Source organism: Nomascus leucogenys, chromosome 19 (assembly GCF_006542625.1).
Source record: "Nomascus leucogenys isolate Asia chromosome 19, Asia_NLE_v1, whole genome shotgun sequence".
NCBI classification, from domain to species: Eukaryota; Metazoa; Chordata; class Mammalia; order Primates; family Hylobatidae; genus Nomascus; species Nomascus leucogenys.
Window position 1 is genome coordinate 65,853,435 of NC_044399.1, and position 23,836 is coordinate 65,877,270.

Genomic DNA, 23,836 nt, shown 5'->3' on the forward strand with positions numbered 1-23,836 from the left:
AAAGGGCAGCAGACACTGAAAGATGGGAAATATGTAAGGTGAGCCCTACAACTGTCCCCAGCTTACTGCCGAAGAGTTCACCAACTGTGATACAGGGAGGGGGGATCCAGGCAGATCCTGGCAGTACCCTTGTGTTGAGGACAAGGATCTGGGAATCTAGGGAGACCAAGGTAGCCAGAGTTCACATGGCAGAGTACAGGATAAGAGACAGCTACACAGAAAGAGAACCCCACCGATATGCAGAGGGCCCTCCTTGATCAGTGGATGATTGTGAGGAACCTATACAAGCCTGAAGAATAAGCCACCTAAAAGGATTAAGAAGGAATGACACCCAGACTCATACAAGGCAGTTCCTATTCTTAGCCACTAGAGTGGAAAACTTCCTGACTGGAATCCAATAAAGTAGTTAGAAGGATTTTACCTCACTAGCGAAGCAAAATTAGCTCTAGTCTCATCTGTGAAAGCTAAAAAGCAAGACCTGAAAGGATCAAAGTATCTCCAAGTAACTTAACCAAAGAACAAAACTCAAAAACATTCATGAAAATACAAAAACAGCCATCACACAATAATCTCCGGCATGCAATCTAAAATTACCACAGTATACAGAAAAGCAGAAAAACACGACCCATAATGAAGAGAAAAACATCAATCAATTGCAACTGACCCAGAAATGACAAAAAAACTAGAATTAATAAAGACAATGAAACATTTACCACATTCCATATATTAAAAAAACGAAAGGATGGATACAGTATGTTAAATATAGACATGGAAGACAGAAAAAATAACCAAATCAAATGTCTAAACATAAAAACTACAACGAGGGCCAGGCACAGTGGCTCACACCTGTAGTCCCTGCACTTTGGGAGGCCGAGGTGGGCGAATCTCGAGGTCGGGAGTTTCAGATCAGCTTGGCCAACATGGTGAAACCCTGTCTCTACTAAAAATACAAAAAATTAGCTGGGCATGGTGGTGGGCACCTGTAATCCCAGCTACTTGGGAGGCTGAGGCAGGAGAATCTCTGAACTTGGGAGGCAGAGGTTCCCAGTGAGCCAAGATCACACCACTGCACTCCAGCCCAGGCGACAGTACGAGACTCCGTCTCAAAAAAAAAAATCTACAACAAGAAGGAAGAAATTCTGGGAATGATGGATATGTTAACTTGACTACGGTGATGGCATCACAGATGTACACATATGTCAAAACCTAGCAAATTATACGCTTTAAATATGTACAGTTTATTCTATGCCAATTATACCTCAATAAACCTGTTGAGAGAAGGAGAGAAAGAAAAAGAAGATTATCCTTGGGCCGCACTCTACTTGTCTGATATGTATTTGCCCATTACATGCCTATGGTTCAAAGGCAGACTTGAGATATCTAAGGCTTAGCATATTACGAATTAGAGCACTCATTGCTCCCATGGTAAATTCTCCTCTCTCCAATTTCCTTGGTCTCTAATACTATATTCTGGACTGACAACAGCAATATAAAAATACAATCCTAAGTCTATACTGGGCAGCATTATACTGTTACTACAATCTTTCTCTACTTCCACCTAGTACACTTCACTCATAATGACACTTTCCAGATAAAATTCATCAGCATCCATTTCTCCTCCCTCTTCCCAACCCTCCCCAGTTTTTTTCTGGTAGTTACCAGTGTGGGCAGGAGAAGAAATGAACATGAAAAGGGATGAAGTCTCTGCTATAAAAGAAACCCTAGGTAAAAATTTTCCTTATTCTGGCTGTGTTACTATTCGTATCCATTATTAGATCCTATAGGGAGTTAAGTCATCTTAATTTTCAGTGTTTCATATTTTCATCTTTGTTTCTTAATAAATATCTTAGCAGGACACTGCTACTCATATATCATTTTGTACTACAAACCTCAAATTGCTTTTACAAAGTCAGAAATATAGTTCTTAAAGCAAATTAAAAACCAAGAGTCTCAACTACTTTTCATTTGTGATGTTAGCTAATTCTTAATACTATTACTATGTGAATTGTGTTTTGAACACCTACTTATTAAACACCCTCAAGCTTACTTTTATTATTTTTGAGACACTTATCTAAACATGTTGATGAGAAAAGGAAAACAATTTTATAGAAATAAATTTTATGTATAGACACATTTAGGAACACGAGTATTTTACATAATACAAAGACCTGAAATCTAGGGTATTCATGAGTACCTTATACTGCTTAAATTTTAGCCTGTACATGTGAACTATGATCAACCAGCTTAATTTAATCCCAATCTATGCTTTATACCTGATTTTATTCTAGTTCCTTATGATATTCTTATCATATACTCAATGATACTAACAGAAAAATTAAAAGTTAAAGTCTAATTGTAGTTGGATTCAAGGGAATTTGTATCTTTCTATGAAGCTATTTATGCATACAATTCAAATGTTTTGTTAAAGGAAGAAAATAAGAAAACTTTCATTTCTATGGCTTCCTATTTGATGTTCAGAATATACATGGTCACAGACTAACAGAATTTGATTAGAAAGAAAACGCAGACTTCACTCTTGTGCTTCTAAGAAACTCCCTGAAAATACTGTATTGGGCTTCGTGTTCCTCCTCTGTGCCCATGAATGTTGAAATCAAGATACATCTAGTCTGTGCCAAACTCCTGATCTACATTCCTAGTAACACTTTCAAAAGAGTGTATTAGGCTAGTTTGGAACTGCTTACTTACTCTTAGTGAACCCTAATTTGGATTAACCATTTCTATTTAATTCTTCTATGATCATCTCCATGAAGTCTGTATCAGAAGCTTCATTTCAAAGTGCACAGGTGAGAATATAGGCAATATAAGGTGGCTTTTCTCTGCAGCTCCAGCGTCTACATTGGAATCCCTTGCCTACTATTTGATTCTTCACCATGTGAATTCATCACTTTTTGAACATTTCAGAATGTACCCAAACATGGTAAATGAGACTTCCAGGGAATGCAAATAGATATCTACCACTGTTATTATGGTTTACAAATATGCCCTTATGAGACGAGGAAAATGTCACAGACCTTCTTTCCTGCCTAGGCCAATAGTTTGTATACTCCCACAATGACAAAAAGGCTCTCAACAAAAGCCAAGTCTCAGGTTCACTGGTCTATACATTGGTGTGCATGTTCTACACTGCCACTCCTCTACTTGCTTATTAAGTCTACTTCTTTTGAATCATATACATATATTTCCCAGTGCCATAATTTAGCCATGAGCCATTCCTCAAAACTGTGATTTTTGTTTTTGTGCCAACTATTTTTCATTAAAATTTCAAATTCATTTTGTTGTTTTTTTGGAGGTGGGAGTTAAGGGGAAAAAAATATGAAGAGACAAGAAGAGAACGATATAAAGCACCAGGCAGTGGTCTTCATCCGTCTCCTGTGAATATTTTAGTACTCTTTCTCCTGTGAATTTTCTAGTACTCCCTTTACTCTACTGCTTATGTTTGTGTCACAAAGGCTATCTTCTACGATTCAACTATGGCTCTATAACCTTGCCTTTGAAACCTGAGTTTAATATCTTCTCCAGCAGGTCAAAGGAAACACTAAGAAATGGCTATCCTTAATACACAATGTGACTTAAGAAGCCAAAACCCAGTTCTTCAATACCATCTGTAGTAGGGTGAACTATACACCACCCACCACGCAAAAAAAGATATGTCCATCCAGAATCTCAGAAAGTAACCTGTCTTTACAGATGAAATTAAAGATCTCAAAAAAGAGATTCTGGATTAGGTGGGCACTAAATAAAAGAACTATCCTTATAAGAGACGAAACAAAGAAAAGGAGAAGATAGAGATGCACAAGACAGACACAGTGAAGGAGGCAATAGAGATTATGGTTATGCTGCCACAAGCCAAGGAAGAGCAGCAGTACCACTGAAAGAAAGGAAGGATCCTCCCCTAGAACCTTTGGGAGAAGCATGGCCCTGCCAACACCTTCAGATTTCTGGCTTCTAGAACTGTGAGAGAATAAATTTCTGTTATTTCAAGCCACCAAGTTCGTGGTAATCTCACAGAAGCCTTGAAAAATCCAGTATACCATCTAAATCACGAGTCACAAACTTTTTCTGTAAAGAACCAGATAGCAAATATTTTAGGCTTTGCGGGCCACTAGTCTCTTGCAACTATGCAGCCAGATGGGTGTGGCTATGTTCCAATAAAACTTTACTTACAAAAACAAGCAAACAGGATGGATTCGGCTCATGAGCTGTAGTTTGCTGACTACATGATATAAATGATACCAAATGATATCTAGCAACCTAAATTGCATCTATCATGCAAATAATCTAAATCATATTTTCTATATCCTTTTTCTCTTTTATATTTATAATTATGCTCTGTATGATAAGCACCTTCAATTATCTGCCCAAATCCTATAGTTTTGTTTCCCGAATTTAATCTCAAGATACATTTCAGAATTTTTCTTGAAAATCCCCCACCAATCAACAGGGAGTGGAATTAGGGGCAGAAATCCTTCTAGGATTCTCTCATCACTTAGGTAAGTAGGCTAAGATGGCAGCAAACCTCCTTGTTTAATATCTTGGACATCTCTCATATCTAGCTATCTTTCAGCAAGTAATAGCTAATTATCTTAACAGATTTCTTTTTCCTGGACATGAGAACCTGATTCCTCAAACTTGACAATGTCTACTGTTTTCCTTCAACAAATAAATATCTTCCTGTGCCTAGAACCACTATCCGTAAGAACCTTTTATTAAATTAGTTTGAAGTATGTTTTCTCCTCTTATTTCACTATCACATTCTTCTACCTTGATCATCTGATCTTGATTTCTTCCCAATGCTATCAAATATACCTTCTTTCTCAAATCGTTTCTTCCTTCTTTTTCCTAAGCAACTTTGACTCTTACCAAGCCAGCATATACTAAAATGCCCCAAGCTGTTTTACTGTCTCCTCAGCATATATATATATATAAATATATATATATATATATAAATGACTAATCTTCCTTAGACAGGAAAATAAAGGTAAGACATACCCTGCACACCACTGCAACTGTTCTTCTGTGTCCGTACTGTTACGATCTCTAGATGAATACTGCTTTATGCATCCTTCTGCAATGCAGCTCTGTTAATTTCGGAAATTTCCACAGTAAACTCAGTCTGTCAGTTACCATGGAAACTGCCTGCTTCCTGGCACTACTAACAAATGAGTATCTTTGCTGTGATCTAAGATGAGGCAAAAGGAAAAACTGAAAAACGAAATGTCCAGAAGAATGGCTCAAACATTCTAAATAGAAAATTTCAAATTCTGATATTCATATTTAGTGAACTGAATGTATCAGACAAATTAGATAAGTCTGCACTATTTTGAAGTAGTACTGATTTACAAAATACAAAGAAATGTTTTATCACCACAGAAAAGAGTAACATTAAAGAGGACAAGACAAACATTCATGTTTGCATCATGTTGCTATTGACTGTTTCCTAATAGCTGATCCTGTGTCAGTTATACTCAAAGTTTACCCTTAGAAGAGTTTTTCTGGGCTATGCTTCTTCAAGAAAAGGTAAGGAAAATTGCCCTAAATCTATAGGCTACATGTTTTCATGAGATCCTTTCCCTGTTTAGGCCCCAGTTTCCAGTGGCAGCTAAAACCTCTTCCCAAGTAAGTAAGAAATTAAGAGTAGTTTAAAGTGTATCTCAGGAGTTTTTGCCAACAAGGTAGTTTTACTAGCATTCTCAGAACATTAGACATAGTCAACTACAATTCCTTCCCAATTGCACTTAGAAACGATGCTAGATTTCTATAACATCACGCACTACCAGTTTGCTTCCTAATCATCAAGCATCTTTTAATTTTTGCCTGTCCCTCCTCTTCTATCCAACCTCTAAATGTTAGCTTTTCTTGGGGCTCAGCCCTGGACACAATTTTCTCATCAAAATACATTCTCACTCTCTTCCTAGTCAACCCTTTCATCTATATGCCAGCAATTTTCAACTTTTTATCTCCAATCTACAACTTCACCTCTGGCACCAGACTCACATTTTCAACACCAGAGTATGTGATATATGCATATATATATATGTTTTGATACCGCTAATAAAATGTCACAGGTCCCTCAAACTTAATATATCTAAAACTCAATCTTGCCCTATGACCCCCATTTACAGATGCTTCATACCTAGTAGTCTCCATCACAGTAATCACAACTGAACCCATTAATTCAAGCCAGAATTCTACAAGTCACTATGAACACCTTCCTCCTTGTCATCATCTACATTCAAATTATCAGCAATATTTATTAATTACCTCCAAAATTTCTTCACCGTCTCTCTACATTTACTGTCATCAATTTAATATTATTAAAGTCATAACAGGTGACTATTATGCTTTAGCTATATTACCATAGCTTTATCAGGTCTCCCTAACTATATTCTTACCTCCTTTCAATACATACTCCACACGGCAGCCAGAATAATTACTTTAGACTGTAAATAATCAGTTTAAATTGTAAATCACTCACCTACTTATAACCTTTCCATAACTCCCCACTGCACCTTGGATGTTATCCAGCTCTTTATCTACAAGGCCCTACATTATGTGGCCCATCTCTCCATATCTAGCTGTCTCTACACTCTTAATCTAAATTTGTTTTTCCTTTCTCATTCAGTCATCCTCCATGTGAACTGTCATTCCTTCCATTCCATAACAAATTGAATATTTCCCACCTTGATAATTTCAAATACATGCGATTCCTTCCACTTGGAACACTCATCAATCCCTCCCCCAAATCTAGTAAAACTCACTCAAGTTTAGAAGCCTTCATTGACTACATTTTCACCACCCTCCTTCTAAATTAGGCCTGTATTTTATTTTCTCGTAGCACCTGGTTCTCTTCCTTTAATAGCAAGTAGGTGATTATAATTTTATACACACACACGTCTGTGTGTGCCTCTAAATCTCAAGCTTCATGAAGTAAGAATCACATCTCTTTTTTCAACATGAAATACCTATGCCCACACCATAGTAACTAGCAGATGGCAGACATTCAACAAACATTTGCTAAATGTATGAAAGAACACGTACTGGATTGCTTTGGTTTCTGGCAACTATGACTTGCTCCCAAAGCTCTGATGTTCTTCTCCCTGGGCTCTATGAGATATCCCTATAGCCATTCCCCCAAATTCCCCTTTTCTGGCATCCATTCAAACCCCAAGGAATACACCTCTTATATCTGACTTCTGCAGCTCTTCAGTCAGGAAAAAGGTTCATGTGTGTAAACCTGCAGTGCCCGCTGTACCAGTGGTCCTAAGAAGAAGCAAATTTGCACCCCAAGGTTCATTTGGTAATGTCTGGAGATATTTTGGCTGTCACAGCTAGTAGGGGGGCAGGTGTTACTGACATCTATGGGATGCCACTAAACATTCTACCATGCACAGGACGACGGCCTCCCACAACAAAGAATTTTCCAATCTAGTATCTCAATAGTAACAAGGTTGAGAAGACACAGTTACTTCCAGTCTCTCCTATGACAAGCAAACGGCTGAAAATTACCAATCTATGAAGAATTAAACATTGGTTAATTTTTAAAAGTACATTTCACCAGCACAATGTTCTCTAAAACATTGTTTTTAATTAAACAATGAAAATAATCTAAATAGCTATCAATAAGGAACTAGTTAAACATATAATACACCTATACAATGTAATGAATACTATATAACTAAGAATAGGTATGTGGCTGGGGCACAGTGGCTCACCCCTGTAATCCCAGCACTTTGGGAGGCTGAGGTGGGTGGATCACTTGAGGCAAGGAGTTCAAGACCAGCCTGGCCAACATGGTGAAACCCCATCTCTACCTAAAAATACAAAAATTAGCCATGTGTGGTAGTGCATGCCTATAACCCAGCTTCTTGGGAGGCTGAGGCACAAGAATCACTTGAACCTGGGAGGTGGAGCTTGCAGTGAGCTGAGATTGCACTACAGCACTCCAGGCTGGGCAAGAGTGAGAAAATCTCAAAAAACAAAGAAGAAGAAGAAGAGGAGCAGGAGGAAAAGGGTATGTGTTAACTCAGAAATATTTTCAAGATGTACTAAGTTACTAAGTGAATAAAAAATCAAGCTACAAAAAAGTGCAGAAAAAAACTGCTATTGTGTGTAAATATTCTTTAAGGATCTATATAAATTATGTATTCTGACATATAATAAGCTTTTCTGCAAGGCATTTTACATTTAATAGGGCTATCTTTGGAGATAAATATTAAGGGCATGAAGCTGATTGTTTGTTTTATAACTTTCTGTACCAACTGAATTCTCTTATCAGAAGCAGGTACTACTGATTTTTTACAGGGTAACATGAACTACCTGGATGATAAGATAATGGGCCATTTTGGCTTTCTTCTTTATACTTTTTCTGTATTAAAAAAAAAGAAAGAATAGTAAATGTTATTTTTAAAGCACACTAAAAACATGTCCCCACACACTTTTTAGGGGACTCTAGCTACTTAGGGGTACACTATACCTGATGTGGTGCAACAGATACTCTAGATTAATCCTCAAAAGAAACCTGATAACCTTCTTAAAAATTTCACTCTAGGGTTCTTTCAAACATCATCAAATGGGAAACCACATGGGCAGAAATAAAATTTATCACAGTATTGTTCCACAGGCATAAAAGCTGAATTCAATAAAAACACAGTGTTCATATATTTATCAAGTCATCTAAATTGTCGAAATATATAGGTCCTTTGAGAACAAGGACAGAAAACCACAAATACTGTTCAGTGAGAGTAAAAAAATCTATCAATATAATTTTTATTGTTACTGGCCAGGCACGGCGGCTCAAGCCTGTAATCCCAGACTGTGGGAGGCGAGTCAGACAGATCACCTGAGGTCAAGAGTTCGAGACAAGCCTGGCCAACATGGCTAAACCCCATCTCCACTAAAATACAAAAATTAGGCCAGGCTCAGTGGCTCATGCCTGCAATCCCAGTACTGTGGAAGTCTGAGGCGGGCAGATCACCTGAGGTCAAGAGTTCAAGACCAGCCTGGCCAACATGGTGAAACCTTGTCTCTACTAAAAATACAAAAAACTAGCCAGGCATGGTGGTGTGGGCCTGTAATCCCAGCTACTCGGGAGGCTGAGGCAGGAGAATCACTTCAACCCAGTAGGCAGAGGTTGCAGTGAGCCGAGATTGCACCATTGCACTCCAGCCTGGATGACAGAGTGAGACTCCGTCTCAAAAAAAAAAAAAAAAAAAAAAAAACAAAAAAAAAAAACACCAATAATAATAATAATAAAAATAATAATACTGATAATAATAATAATATATGTATATATGTAATTGTTATTGTTCTGGATTGCTTTTAAAATTGAGGCATCATTTACATATAGTGAGATGCACAAATCATAAGCATATGTGGCTCAATGAGTTTTGACAAATGCAGACACCTTTCTATTTCACAAAATATAGCAAGATACAGAGCATTGCATCACCCCAGAAAATTTCCTGGTTCCCTGGTGCCATTCTTGTCAATCTCCTCCAGAGGCAAGCACTGATCTGATTTCAATCACCACAGGTCTGTTCTGCCTACTCTAGATTTCATAGAGATAGAATCAGTATGTTCTCTTTTGTGTCTGGCTTCTTCTGCTCAGCATTTTCAGAGATTCATGAATATGGTTGCAGGTATCAGTATTTTCTCCACTTTATTGAGGAAGAGTATTTTATTAAATAATATACCATAATTTGTTTCTTCATTCTTCTGTTATTGAACACTCTGGGTTCTTTCTAATTTGGAGGCTATTCTGAATAAACTTTCTATGAACATTCACTTACAAATCTTTCTGAGAGTATTTTCATCTTAGGCAAATAACAAAAAGTAGGACTGGTGGGTCAGGAGGCAGGTGCTTGTTTCATTTTATTAAAAACCTAGCTAAGTGTTTTCTAACGTGGTTGTAGCATTTTCTGCTTCCTCAACAATATAGGAGAATTCTGCTTACACTACATATTTGCCAAGATATTGCCTGGTCTTTTAAATTCTAGCCCTTCGGGTGGAGGTGTAGCGGTATCACCTTTTTGTTTTAGTCTGCATTTCTCTTATTACTGATGTTCTTATGGCTGTTTCTCATATACTTATCATCCATTCCAATACCTTCTTTGTGAAGTGTCTATCAGAGTCTTTAAACCATTTTTCAAATTGGGTTCTTTGGGCTGGCCCAGCGGCTCAATGCCTGTAATACTAGCACTCTGGGAGGCCGAGGCAGGGGGATCACTTAAGGAGAGTTCAAAACCAGCCTGTGCAACATAGCAAGATCCCACCTCTACAAAAAATTGTTTTAAATGAGTCGGGCGTGATGTAATGAGCCTGTAGTCCCAGCTACTCTGGAGGCTAAGCTATGACGCACTCCAGCTTTGGTGACAGAGTGAGATTTTGTCTCAAAAACAAAAAAGTAAACTGGGTTGTTTTGAGTTTTAGTTTATTATATATATAAAAGTCCTTTGTCAGACATATATATATTGTGAATGTTTTCTTCTAGTCTCTCTTTTTCTCTCTCTCTTCCCCTTCCCCTCTCCTCCTCCCTGCTTTCCTCCCTGCCCCCGTGCCGACAGAATTTTGCTCTTGTCACCCAGGCTAGAGTGCAGTGGTATGATCTCTACTCACTGCAACCTCCACCTCCCAGGTTCAAGCAATTCTCTCACCTCAGCCTCCCAAGTAGCTGGGGTTACAGCCATGCGACACCACGCCCAGCTATTTTGTATTTTTAGTAGAGATGGAGTTTTACCATTTTGGTCAGGCTGGTCTTGAACTCCTGACCTCAAGTGACCCGCCTGCCTCGGCCTCCCAAAGTGCTAGGATTACAGGCATGAGCCACTGTGCCTGGCCTTGCCTGTTTATTTTCTTAAAAAACTTCTGATGAGCAGAAATTTTTAATTTTGATAAAATCCAATTTATTATTTTTTAGTGGTTTCTTTGTCCTATCAAAGAAATTTTTGCCTATGCTAGATAACGAATATATTTTGGATGTTTTATTTTAGAAGCTTTATAGAGTTTTTGCTTTTACTTTTAGGTCAATGATCCATCTTGAGGTAATTTTTGCATATGGTGTGAAGTAGAAATTAAGATTTATCCTTTCAAACCTTTTTCCAGTTTGTTCCATCACTATGAAAAGCCTATCTTTTTTCCCACTGAACTGTATAAGCACCATAGTCAAAAATAAATTGACTATACATGTGTGTTTGTCTACTGGACTTTCTATTATATTCCATTGATCCATTTGTTTATCCTTAATATCCTTCCACCAAGCCTTAATTATTGTGGCTTGTAGGTTGTACTTGTAGGCTGACTGTGTTACAGTTAACCTTGAAATTGGGTCGTTTTAAGTCCCCCAACTTACTGTTTTACAAAATTGTTTTTAGCTAGGTCCTTTGCATTTTCATATACATTTTAGAATCAAACTGTCACATTATACATATTTTAAAAGTCTGATGGGATTTCATTGAATCAATATAGCAATGTCAGAAGAACACATACCCCAGATGAATAAAATAATAAACTGTCTTTCCTAGAATGAAAGAGTGGTTTCTAGATTGAAAGAGTCCACTGAGAGCAAACTACATGGAAAAAGAAAGGCAAGGGGAGGAGGGAAAGGAGGGAGAAGACTGGGAAAAGGGAAGAGGGGAGGTGGGGAGGAAGAATGCAAACACAGCAAGATTTCAGACACTGGGGAAAAAGAAAAATCCCCACAATACATCACAAAAGAAAAAAGAGGTCACATACAAAGGTTCAGGAATCAAAGTCACATCTAACCTTTTAAAGTAACCATGGAAAATAGAAAACATTGTCGAAATACAAACACAATTCTGGAGAAAAATTTCTACCCCAGAATTCTATACCCAATAAAACTACTAATCTCTTATGAGGGTTATTTATTTAAAGACATTTTCAAGGCCAGGCAGTGGCTCATGGCTGTAATTCCAGCACTCAGAGAGGCCGAGGCAGGAAGATAGCTTGAGTTCGAGACCAACCTGGGCAACATAGCATGGCCCTGTCCTCTACAAAATAATTTAAAAATGAGCCAGGCATGGTGGCACATGCCTGTAGCGCCAGCTACTCAGGAGGCTAAGGTAGGAGAATCACTTGAGTCCAGTTGTTCAAGACTGCAGCGGGCTATGATAGCACCATTTACTCCAGCCAGGGCAACAGAGCAAGACCCTGTCTGAAAAAAAGACAAAGGCACATTCAGGCATACAAACACCCAAAAAGCTTAAGAAATAATTAAAAACTGCTAAGAAAGAATTCTTATCTCAGAAAGACTTAGAATATATACTCTACCAAAATGAGAGTGGGAAAGCGAAAAATAAAAAAAGATGAAATCCTGGAAACAGAGAATCAGAATCAGGCATTCACAAAACAATGGCAACAGCCCTGTGAAGCAGGCCTCAAGTGCAACCACTCCAGATTAAAGCAAGAGTATGGATGGATAGCTAACTCAAAAAAAGAAAAAAAGGGGGTGAGAGGGGGAGAACTGAGTGATCAACTGATGTATTTAACTATGTTCAGAGAAGATTCACAGTGGACCATAAATGAAGCAGTTATTAACTCGGGAAAACACATTTGCTCAAGAACAATAATATAATCATACTGTTACTCAGTTGTAGATAATTAAAAAAAAAAACACCGAAAAAAGTTACCTTCATATAGCAAATTTCCTTAATAGATAAAAGCTTCCAGAAACATACATACTACAAAGGCAAAAGGCCTTATAATATTCTGATTGAAATCAGAACTCAACAACATAACTGCCTGATTAGAAATGGCTGGAAAACTCATCAATAGCTAAGAAGTCAGATTATCTTCAAGGAGCAGCACTTAGAAGTACTGTGGGTTAAAAAAACTAGGGCTATCTTCTAATGTCTGCCTCGGTCTCTGATTCAAGAACAAAGATGATTTATAACACCAAAAGCACACAACTCAACAGCATGTATCATTAATCTATGCAAATATATATTCCAGAATTAGCATCCACCACCTCAGCTATAAACATCCAGCTTGAAGGGAATGTGAATCTCAAGGGAGTAGGGGCCCACAAAGAGAATCAGTTCTACCACTATTACCACTGCCACCTCTGTCGAGAATCACTTCTCCAGTGAATTGCTGACTTATGGAAGTGTACCACAGCCTCAGGTACACTGAGGTGGAATGTGGGACTAAAGATAAGATTGAATATCCCTAAACTGTAACATTAAGAAGTACAATGATCTAAGCTTTAAAGATTATCCCAAACACAGCATCATTATTTACTAGAGCCAAAAGGTAGAAACAACTCAAATGTCCAACAACAGATGAATGGCTCAACAAAATGCTGCACACACATAACAATAAAATAATATTTATTCACCCTTAAAAAGAAGGGTGGAGAAAGATACATTCTACAATATGAATGAAACTTGAAGACATTATTTTGAATGAGATAAGCTAGACAGAAAATAAGTATTGTTATGATTCCACTTATAAGAGGTACCTAAAAAGTAGTTAGATTCACAGAGACAGAAAGTAGAATGGTGGGTGCCAGGGCTAGAAGGAAGGGAGAATAAGGACTTATTGCTTAATGGGTACAGAAGTTCAATTTGAGACGATGAAAAAGTTCTAGAGGTGGATGATGATGATGGTGACAAATGTACAACGATGTGAACATAATTAATCCCAACGAACTGTATACTTAAAATGGTTAAGATAAAAATTTTTACGTTATGTATATTTACTACAGTAAGAAAAAAGATTCACAGCAGTAGCACCAAACCAGCCACACACACACACACGCACGCACACGTACACGTGCGCGCGCACACACACACACGCCATAGTATTTAACACATTTGAGATTAAACATCATCTATTAATACATACCCATAAATACTTCTACCATTACCGCTATTTTGTAAAAGTGGTCCACCACAGAAATGTAGAGATTTCGCAGTATCATGATTGCTTCAAAAAAATTCAGAGATAGAAAAAAACTTTCAAATTCATGGAGATTAGAGGTATTCACACTTAGAAATTCACCAGAGATGTCCTGGGACTATTTGGGGAATGAAGGCAGACAACGCTACAAACCTCTCTCCCACCTCACAAACACTTCAGTCAGCACAGTTCCTCCTTTATCTTTTTAAGCCTATCAGTTTTGTACATGAGACTTTATTTAAAGAAAGCAGTGCAAAGCTGTCTTAATTCTCTCCCCTCCCAATTCATTATATAAAATAGTGTGTCACTATTCTAATTCAATGCCTAAATTGAGATCAGAATTAAGTGATAAAGTCAAGGTCACAGAGATAACGACAATGCAAGGATAGAAATCCAGACTCCTAAATTTCTACCCATTGTTATTTCTTTTTAAAAACAAACTTTTATTTTTTTTTTTTTAATAGAGACAGAGTCTCAACTCTTACACAGGCTGGAGTGCAGTGGTACACTGTAGCCTCAACCTCCAGGGCTCAATTGACCCTCCCACTTCAGCCTCCCAAGTAGCTGGGACCACAGGCGCATGCCATAACACGTGGCTAATTTTTCCTATTTTTGTAGAAATGGGGTTTTGCCATGTTGCCCAGCCTGGCCTCGAACTTCTGGGCTCAAGCAATCCTCCTGCCTCGGCCTCCCAAAGTGGTGGGATTGCAGGGGTGAGCAACTGTGCCCAGCCTCATCATTAATTCTAAGACAGCAACGTTTAAAAGACATAGTTCTCACAATTTAACCAACAGAAGAAGAAATTCTAAGTTTTAAGATAAAGTACTACTGAGAAGGCTCATCAAGAAATACGAGGAATATTAGTTACTAACTAGGGACCTTGAAACGTCTTTAAACTACTCCTAGATGTTCTATAGCACAATTGAGTCTCTGTCTGTTCCAATGTAATAAACAAAGATAAGAGAGATCCTAGAGATTCTCTTGGTCTAAAGAGAGCCCTTTAAACTTAAAACATGTGGTTCCAAAACTCTTAAGCCCCAAAATGTTATCTGCATTCATCACTATTTATTTCCAGTGTTAACTTTTAAGCTAGTGTTTCTTCTTGACAATTGTGATATGCTATGAAGATAAAAAGGCTGTTCTTTCAGAATAACAATTGTACTGAATATATTCTAAACGATTCAGTACACTGAGAACACTCAACCATAACTCACCATTATGAAAACACGAATGTTTAACAGAATATCTACTTCTGTTTGTCAAATTCATATACACAACATGATTTTAACACAAGGTGGCCACATTTATAAGAATATCCCTAGAGTATCAAAAAGATTTATAGTGTCTAGTAGAATCCAAACCTGATGAAAATTTAAAAGGTAGCCACACATTTTTCCTTTGCTTTTTCTTTGTACTCTTTGGCTATCCAGTTTAATCTTTCATTTTAAAAGCCAAGGGAAAAAATGTTAGTGGGTACAAGAGTCTCTACTATAACATGCATTTTCCGACAAAAATATTTATAATTTTAATCAACGATAATTAAAAATCAAGGTTTCCTGTTCAGGTTGTCTCCTCATCCTCCAAGATCCCCCCAAAAATCCTTTTTTAAGGAAATAAGCAATAAACAAATTAAAAGAATTAAATTTCTGAATGCCTGAGAGTAGATCACAAAGAAAAACTAATCGATTTCAAGAGAAGGAACTCTAGTTTAAAAGATTGATCAGCTAACTACATAGAATGCAAGACCTTGTATAGACCTCACTTCAAATTATTAAAAATAAAAAAACTAATGAGGTCATCTGCTTATTTGACGACATTAAAGAATTATTTATTCTACTACATGTAGCAATGGTACCATGATTATGTCTTTAAAAAGCAGCTCTTATCTTTTATAAATGCATACTAAAATATTTATAGATTGCATAACATCTGAGATTTGGTTAAAACTAAGGGGTTGGAGGAAAAAATAAAACAACATTGGCCATGCTATTAACTGTTGAAGCTGTTAAAGCTGATTGACAGTAAAGACAGATTCATCTACCACTTTACTTTTGGATAGGTATGCAATTTTCCGTAATAAAAGGTTTAAAAATAAACAGAAAAAACTATAACCTATAACAGATGGTAGGAGGCAGGCATGCAGTGAATATGAGAGACAAATCATGGTCCCAATAGAACCCTGGATCAGAGAGAATTCATGGTCAGAAGAAATGAAGGCCTAGAAACCAGAGTTAATTAAACTTCTTTCTATAAGGAAGGTCTAGGCCAGGCGCAGTACCTCATGCCTATAATCCCAGCAGTTTGGGAGGCTGAGGCAGGAGGATCCCTGGAATCCAGGAGTTCAAGACCAGCCTGGGCAATATAGTGAGACCCTGCCACTTAAAAAAAAAAGGTCTAGTTAATTCCACTTTTCCTCTTTACTCTTCCCTTAAAATAAAAAGGGGGCATGTCGTCAAAGAAAACAAACATATCTGGAGAGAACCAAGCTTCCTAAGGTGAATCGTGGCTCTACTAATTCTAGCATTGGTAATATTCCTGGCCTAAGAGCTAGCTCCCAAAATACTCACAGAAAAGTAAAGCCAAGCCCACCAGGTGATGATCCATAACCAAAGCTTCCATTCAAGAAACAATCAAGAACAAGACATGAAAAAAAAATTATAAGATGTGAAAAAAACTAATGAGAAACAGGTAAAAGAAAAACTGACCCTTGAGGAAATCGATAATTCAAACAACAGAAAAGAATTTTTAAATTCCCTATTTTGTATCTAAAATTAAGAATAGAATCCTAAGAAAATGCCACAATCAACTCTTGGACATTTAAACTGATTGCCAAGATTCCACAGAGGGGATGGAAAATAAAGAAAATCTCCCAGGATACAGAGTAAGAAAACAATGAGATGGAACACATTTTTTAAAAGTCTAAGATACAGGGGATACAGGCAGTCCAACATCCTAGTAACACAAGTTTCAGGAGAAGGTGATAGGAAAAACATGAAGGAATGTATCAAAAGGAAAGCAGCAGCAATTTTCCCAGAAAAAGAGATAGATGAATCTTGAAACTAAAAGGGTTAATCTGATACATGGGAAGATGATGCAATTTGAGGCTTATCCTCATATAATTACAGAATATCAAGAATAAAGAAAACATGCTAAAAGCTTCCAGTGAGAGAAACAGGTAATCTATAAATAACATCTCTGCTACAATTAAACAGATCTACACATGGTTCCCAAAACTTCTCTTGTGCATACGCTCACCAGAATGCCATTGTCCTTTGTCTTCACTTAACCTTCCCTGCCTTTCAAAATCCAGTAAAATCTTGTTCTTCTGGGAAACAGTTCATCAAGGAGGTTTTCTAAAATGATTTACCCCTCGTACACCTTTAATTTGACATTCAATCCACATTACCTTATGCCTTGCTAAAATTACAATAGCCAATTGTCATTTATTGGAATTTTATTTAAACTGTTGGTTCTCAGACAAAAAGGACACTGTCTTACAATTTTTTTTTTTAATCTTGCAAACAATCCTGCATCCAGGAGACATCAAATGCCAAGGAGATCTGAAACCAGATCCTGTGACATATCTTAACTTCATTAGCTTGCTTATTTCATCTTATCTTTTCCTAAATTCATGAACAAGTTTTATATTCACATCCGTAATTATTAAAGTTCAAGGAAATTTTAGGAGAAAAAACATATAAATGTGAAGGGATATCTTATTTCAAAACTCCCACAAACTACAAGTTACGTTTTTCTAATTGCAAGTACTCATCCCAAACAGAAACAACTGTTTTTAGTGCTTGATGGCAAACAACTCAGAGGAAGAGTACAAAAGGATATCTTTTGGAAGGGGCTGGGAAGGTAGAGGAGATAACGCTGTTCTAAGTAATAAAACAGTTATCTCTGACCAGTAACAATGCTAGTAGTTACCTATTCCTAACCCAGAACAATTGACCTGTACAATAAAAAACTTCCAACAAAGTCTGGGTCTAAAATTTTTACATACCAGAATCAAGCTCTAAAGATTCTATCATAAGGTAAAAATACCTATTACCACGTCCTTTCAAACTTTAAATACTTGCTGAGAAGAAACAAAGGATGAGAAATCTAGCTGGCTATAGGTTTATTATAAAACATTAGTTAAGAACAAAACAAAAAATAAAACCTGAACTCAACTTTGGAAGAAAGTTTTTTTCCACCCTGTGTTTACTATTTTTTAAAAAAGTTTGCTCCATGAACTCCACATATATAAAGAAACTCCAGAGGGAAGACAGTACAAATAGATGAATGTTTTTCCAGTTCTAATTTAAGTCAGGTTGTCTTTCTCCTTGTCCAAAAAGGCTTTTAAAAAAGAAAGATCTGATAAGTTTGGTGATTACTGCTATATCCTTTCCTTCTTAGACTTCCAACATATGGTTCAGCTAGTAACTAAGGTAACAGAAAGGGGCTATGTTAAAGAATTAGTTTTGTACTAGCTTTCACTACAAATTCTAAGAATAAGGAAGGAGGTTCTTTTAAGAATTGTTTCCTTGCTGCTGAAATCCTGACTAATTAATAAGTACTAAGTTTCCTTCCTCAAGATAGCCCCTACTTGATGTTTCAGAGAAGGTAAAAAGGGTGGGACTCTAGGCTGAGTTCTGACAAGAAGTGTAATTATGAACACCAGTCTAATAAAATTAATAGACAATTGAGAAAAATAAATTGTTACTACACTTTTTATTTAAAATATCTTTCATTCCCTCTAAGGCTACGAGTGAAAGTATAAGTGTATATATACATACACACACCCCACTCCCTTCTAGACATTGCTGTTTTAAAAATATTTTAAGCATCTCTTTTGCAAGACACTACCTTCTACCAATTTGTTACTGTTTGTAAATACAATGAATACCAAATTCTGAAAGAAGAGAAAATAGCAATAAAATTGCCTCTTTGGGAAGAATAAATGTATTTTAAGCCTAATAAGGTCTAGATGCAAATTGTTGAGAAATTATTTTTTTTTAAAAATGTATCTGCCAGCTTTTTAATCATACCTTACACTACTTGCTTTATAGTTCTCAATATTGAAACTAGCTCAAAATTATTTTTATGGACATGGTTATAAAAGTACAGCCACTGGCCTTCATTTTCATGATAGGTTAGGATGGGAAATAAGAAGAGATTTTTTAATATTTCACATCACTTAGATTCAACTGAAGGTTAATGTAAAATATTGTTCTGAAGGTACTGCTTTATGTTAACTAAGATGCTCTAATAATATTTTCACTAAGATGCTACAATATCATTTCCATTGTTTAATTTAAAAATTCAGTAAATGAAATAACCACTGATATCTGTACACTCACATGTACACAATTCTTTCAATTTACTATGACATAGAAATCTTGCAGGAATCTAGCTTAATAAGATGGGACTCTATTTTGTCACTAAGTGGTGAAGATTTGTACAGTTGGACAGAAGACAGTTAAATTTCCTAAATGCAACTTGTAATTTAACTGGAACTCCAGAAGGAAAAGAATAAACAATATTCCCAGAGAGTTTAGTCAGAGAAATTATACTGACATCTCATAATTGGAAAAATTCATAAAATACAGTAACTTTAAAATCTTTGCTTGAGTTGAGCCTTTTATTTGATTACCAAGAATACTCACATGTGTGGGTTCTGAACTCCGGTAGGATTGGGATTCAGAGTAAACCTTGCTGTAGATTTGAAAGGTGGATTTGCAAAATTCAACTTCAGTGCTTTGCGTTTACCTGAGAAATAACAAATAAAAAGTAAAAGTTTCAAGTACTATAAAACAGGTACTATTCTGAGGGCATAAGAAAGTCACACCAAAAGGCAAGAGAACTTGCTTTAACAAACAGTTAATATAGGACAATATTTTGAAAGGCAATGAGAAATTTCTCAGAACTAAGAAAAAATAAAATAATCTGAAGTTGTTACTAACTACAATTCATTCACTAGGCTATGATACAATAGATAGAATGCTTATCACTTCAAGTTTCCATTATTCAGGGAAGTTAATACTTTTGCAAATGAAAATACTATTATAAAAATCAATTATCTCAGCAGATATACTGAAAAATTCTAAAAATATTACCATCTATCCAGTGTTACAGTTAATGCCCTCAGTTTAATAAATATCATTTTCCCTCACTTTAATGAATATAAACAACAGAGTGAAGAATCTGAAAAATTGCTAAAAACATTACGGTAGAGTAAACTTCAAGTTAGTAATACAACTATTCTAAATAATTATTTCCGTGAAGCTGTTTCCTTAGGGTAGGAAGGGAAGAGGTACCAACGTTTTTTATTACCCAAGTAAAACAACCATTGTAGAAGGGCAGAAAATGCAAAAAAAGATCAAATATATTAAAAATGTTACATATACATCTATACAATACATAGGGTTAAAATTTTACATAAACTTATCAATCCAAGTACCTCAAAATAATCAGTTTACTATCTACTGCAGACTCTTTTCTATACATAGATACGGACATGTATTTTTTCACTACAATTGAAATCAGACCATGAAACTGCTTTGTAAAATGCTTTATTCACTGACATTTCTTTCTATATCAATAAGTCTTACAGAATCATTTATTTAGGACTTACAAGGATACCTTGTAACAGAACTGAATTTTTTAAGCATTTGCAGCATATCTTGGTTTCACATTCACCTTAGGGACACTTTTTCCTGCACTCACTCTCTAGAGTTTATTATACAATTAACTACTCAAAAAATATCCCTGCAATCCAAACACTTTCTGACCTCAGTGGATGACGATTTAATAGAGGGTTCAAACTGTAAATGTGAGATCTGAAAATCTGACAGAGCCACACTGGATGGAGAAGATAGACAAGAGCACAGAGCTCCTTGCAATGGCCCCTAGATCAGATTTCAAAGATGAGCCTCCTTTCCACCAGATTATGTGAATTCCCGCGAAGACCAGACACATCCATTTTCAGAAATAAGGTTAGTACAGTATGACTTTTCCACACAACGTTGAGGAAGCACATTCAAACAACATGTGCAAAGGGTACACTAGGAATAATAGCAGATATGACTGTATTTAAAAAAAAAAAACAAAAACACTGTATTTAAAAAAAAAAAAAAACTCTCAGTATATTACCAAAAAACAAAACTAAAAAAAAAATTGAACCTTGGGAATATTCTTGCAATACAAAAATCAGTAGCTCTAAATATATAAAGACATCATACAAACCAAGAAAAATAGAAAAAAGTGATAAAAATATGAGCAGTAAAGACAAATTCAGGGAAAATATAAAAAGACACTAACACCAAAAACATTTTAAGCTTTTGTTCATGTGAAAATGGCAAAGTTTGAAGGTTTTATATTATATATACATAACGATAACATGATGATCAGAATGGCTGGGTAAAAGAATCACTAATAAGATATATTGCTGGTAGAAAAACTTTCTGTGAGAGGTTCAGCAATATACAAAAAAAAAGGTTTTTTTAGTAAATATGCTCTTTTACTTCTTGAAAATTTTTCTTCAGAAAATATTTAAAGACAGAGGATTACTCCCAGGTCTTGAAACCAAATGGAATTTGCCCTGGATAATACTCAGAGTTTTACCCATGCCTGATTTAAATGATTTTCATAATGGGATTTGGGATTTTTGAACTGATAATATTTAGGTGAGATTCACATTTGAGTTAATACTGTAATGAGTCAAAATTTTGGAGACGCTGTGGTAGGGTAAATGTATTTTGCACATGGGAAGGATATGAATATTTGGGGCCCAGAAAACAGACTGCAATGGGCTGAATGGTGGTCCCCAAAGACACTAAGCTCCTAATCTCTGGAACTTGAACCTATGAATTACCTTAATATGGTAAATCATTTACAGAAAAAATTAAGAAACTTTGCTATCACAAGTTGAAGAAAATCTTTACAAACTCCTCAAATCAAAAAACTGAGCATATGTCATGTAGTTTGTGTTTGAAACCATCTGGCACATCATCCATTATCTCCATGTGAAGAAAAATGAATATAAGACTAAAATAAAATGCAAGACAAGGACAGAACAAAGAACTATTGTGAAAACTATCCAAAGAAAAACAAAAATTGGTCCTTTCTTCAAAAGCCCAATTTGACAGAATAGTAGCTAACTTTACCAGATAATAAAATATATTACAACAGTTAAAGCTTAAACTGTTTTCTTGAACATAAATATTTATACTGAATACACAGAGAGAGATTTTTTCAGCATTGTATTCACATTTAAATAAAAACTAAATTGAAAGCTTTAAAGGCCATTAACTTCGTAAACGTTTACCATGATTAACAGAATGTGATTTAAGTTACATAAATTAGATTTAAACACACTCTACACTTCAGAGACATCTGCAATTATCTTGAAAAAGTCCAAATTTATACTCTGATCATTTACTAACAAAATACACTAAGTAATTCTGTAAGTTTCGAAGCCTTTCCAAGCAAAGATCACTCAGAGCCTAAAACAAGTGCCAAGGAGCTTAGCACATGATCAAGTTACATTACCGGGTCTCATCTGTGTACCCCAACTCTTCAAATGCTTATTAGTTTAAGATGAACTTGTAAGGCAGTTTTGAGGAGGAAAAGGAAGGCCCCAAAATGTCAACCAAAAGTGAGACTCAAGAAAAGTAGAAAAATAGCTTTTACAATATTCAGGAGAAGCTGTTTCTGGCTATCTGGAGGCATGAGCTTTTTTTTTTTTTTTTTTAAAGGTATCTTCTCCTCTCCTATTCACTTTCTCTAAGTACTAGAGCCTCTACTGGGGCTGGGTCCTTCTCTCGTTTACTTCTTTTTCAAGGGTCCCTCAAAAAAATCAAAACTGAAAAGCAATCTGTCACCACGTATTCAGCTATTTTTAATGATAAAAAATTACAAGCAAATAGGACATTAATATGAATTTTTTTCAAAAACTTGAAACAACTTTCACAGGGAGAAAGGAGGGAAGTGATACTATAAATGACCTGTAAAGATTTTTAGATGCTAACAAAGATTGAAATACTTGTACAACAGGGCTTAAAATAACTGATCAAAAACATTATGAATTTGTGATTATAATAACCCCTTTGGTGGGACTGTCACATAATCAATTTCTAACCAGTCAACATAGATAAACATCGTCCCTTTAACTATAGCAGGAGAGAAACGAGGCATCAAACATCCTAAAATATTTATACAGAAGCGGTTTCCTGAGAGATTCTCTGTATACCTAAAACCTTAGTTCTGTGCCTGATACAGAAAACACTTTCAAATGTTTATTGATTTGGGAATAAAGCTGACATGGACAGCCTCAGACAACTTAAGCCTATATGGTTATTGGCTGGAGTAAATCTTTGTTGTTTGCAACCAAGAACCCTGACTTAGGAAAACAGTACCTGTCCTCATCACACTTCCAAAGCACTGTTCTACCCCTCAAAGCAACTCTGCCTACCTTTTTTCATGCTATGGCTTGTTTAAAAAATGAGAACATTTGTTCAACATGCTGGGAAAATTAGAATTGCAGCTGGTCCAGAGGCTGGCCTAGGCATTGAGCAGTCCTGTCCCCACTCAGCCACTCCAAGGCTGAGGGCAACAATCTGTCAGAATCATCCTTGAAATTCTGGTTTCAAAACTCTGCCTTAAGAGAACAGCCAGCACCTTTCAAACAAGCTTTTCACAGCATCGGCACACAGTGTCTTCCTCAAATTTCTCATGAGAAAAGCACTCCCAAACATGGAATCATCAAGAATATTACGAACTGTAATCCTGAAGAAAGGGATTTGGTCAAGCGTACCCACATTCATTGAGGCCTAGGAATATCCTTTGTCTAGTTGTGAGCAACCCACTGACTCACAGAATATTGAAGTTGGAGGGAAGACACCTTCCAGGTTTATTT

General features: G+C 36.2%; 1 protein-coding gene across 3 annotated transcripts in view; it reads right to left on the reverse strand.

Moving 5' to 3' along the window:
* MAP2K4 (mitogen-activated protein kinase kinase 4) overlaps window positions 1–23,836 on the reverse strand; it is a 124,258-nt gene that overhangs the window by 68,446 nt on the left and 31,976 nt on the right. For 2 of the 3 annotated variants that reach the window (XM_003262590.3, XM_003262591.3), the window contains one exon: window positions 19,587–19,689. The exons of the other annotated variant lie outside the window; for it this stretch is intronic. In XM_003262590.3, coding sequence (XP_003262638.1) covers window positions 19,587–19,689 — 103 coding nt within the window. The remainder of the gene's footprint in view (window positions 1–19,586; window positions 19,690–23,836) is intronic. 3 annotated transcript variants of the gene reach the window in all.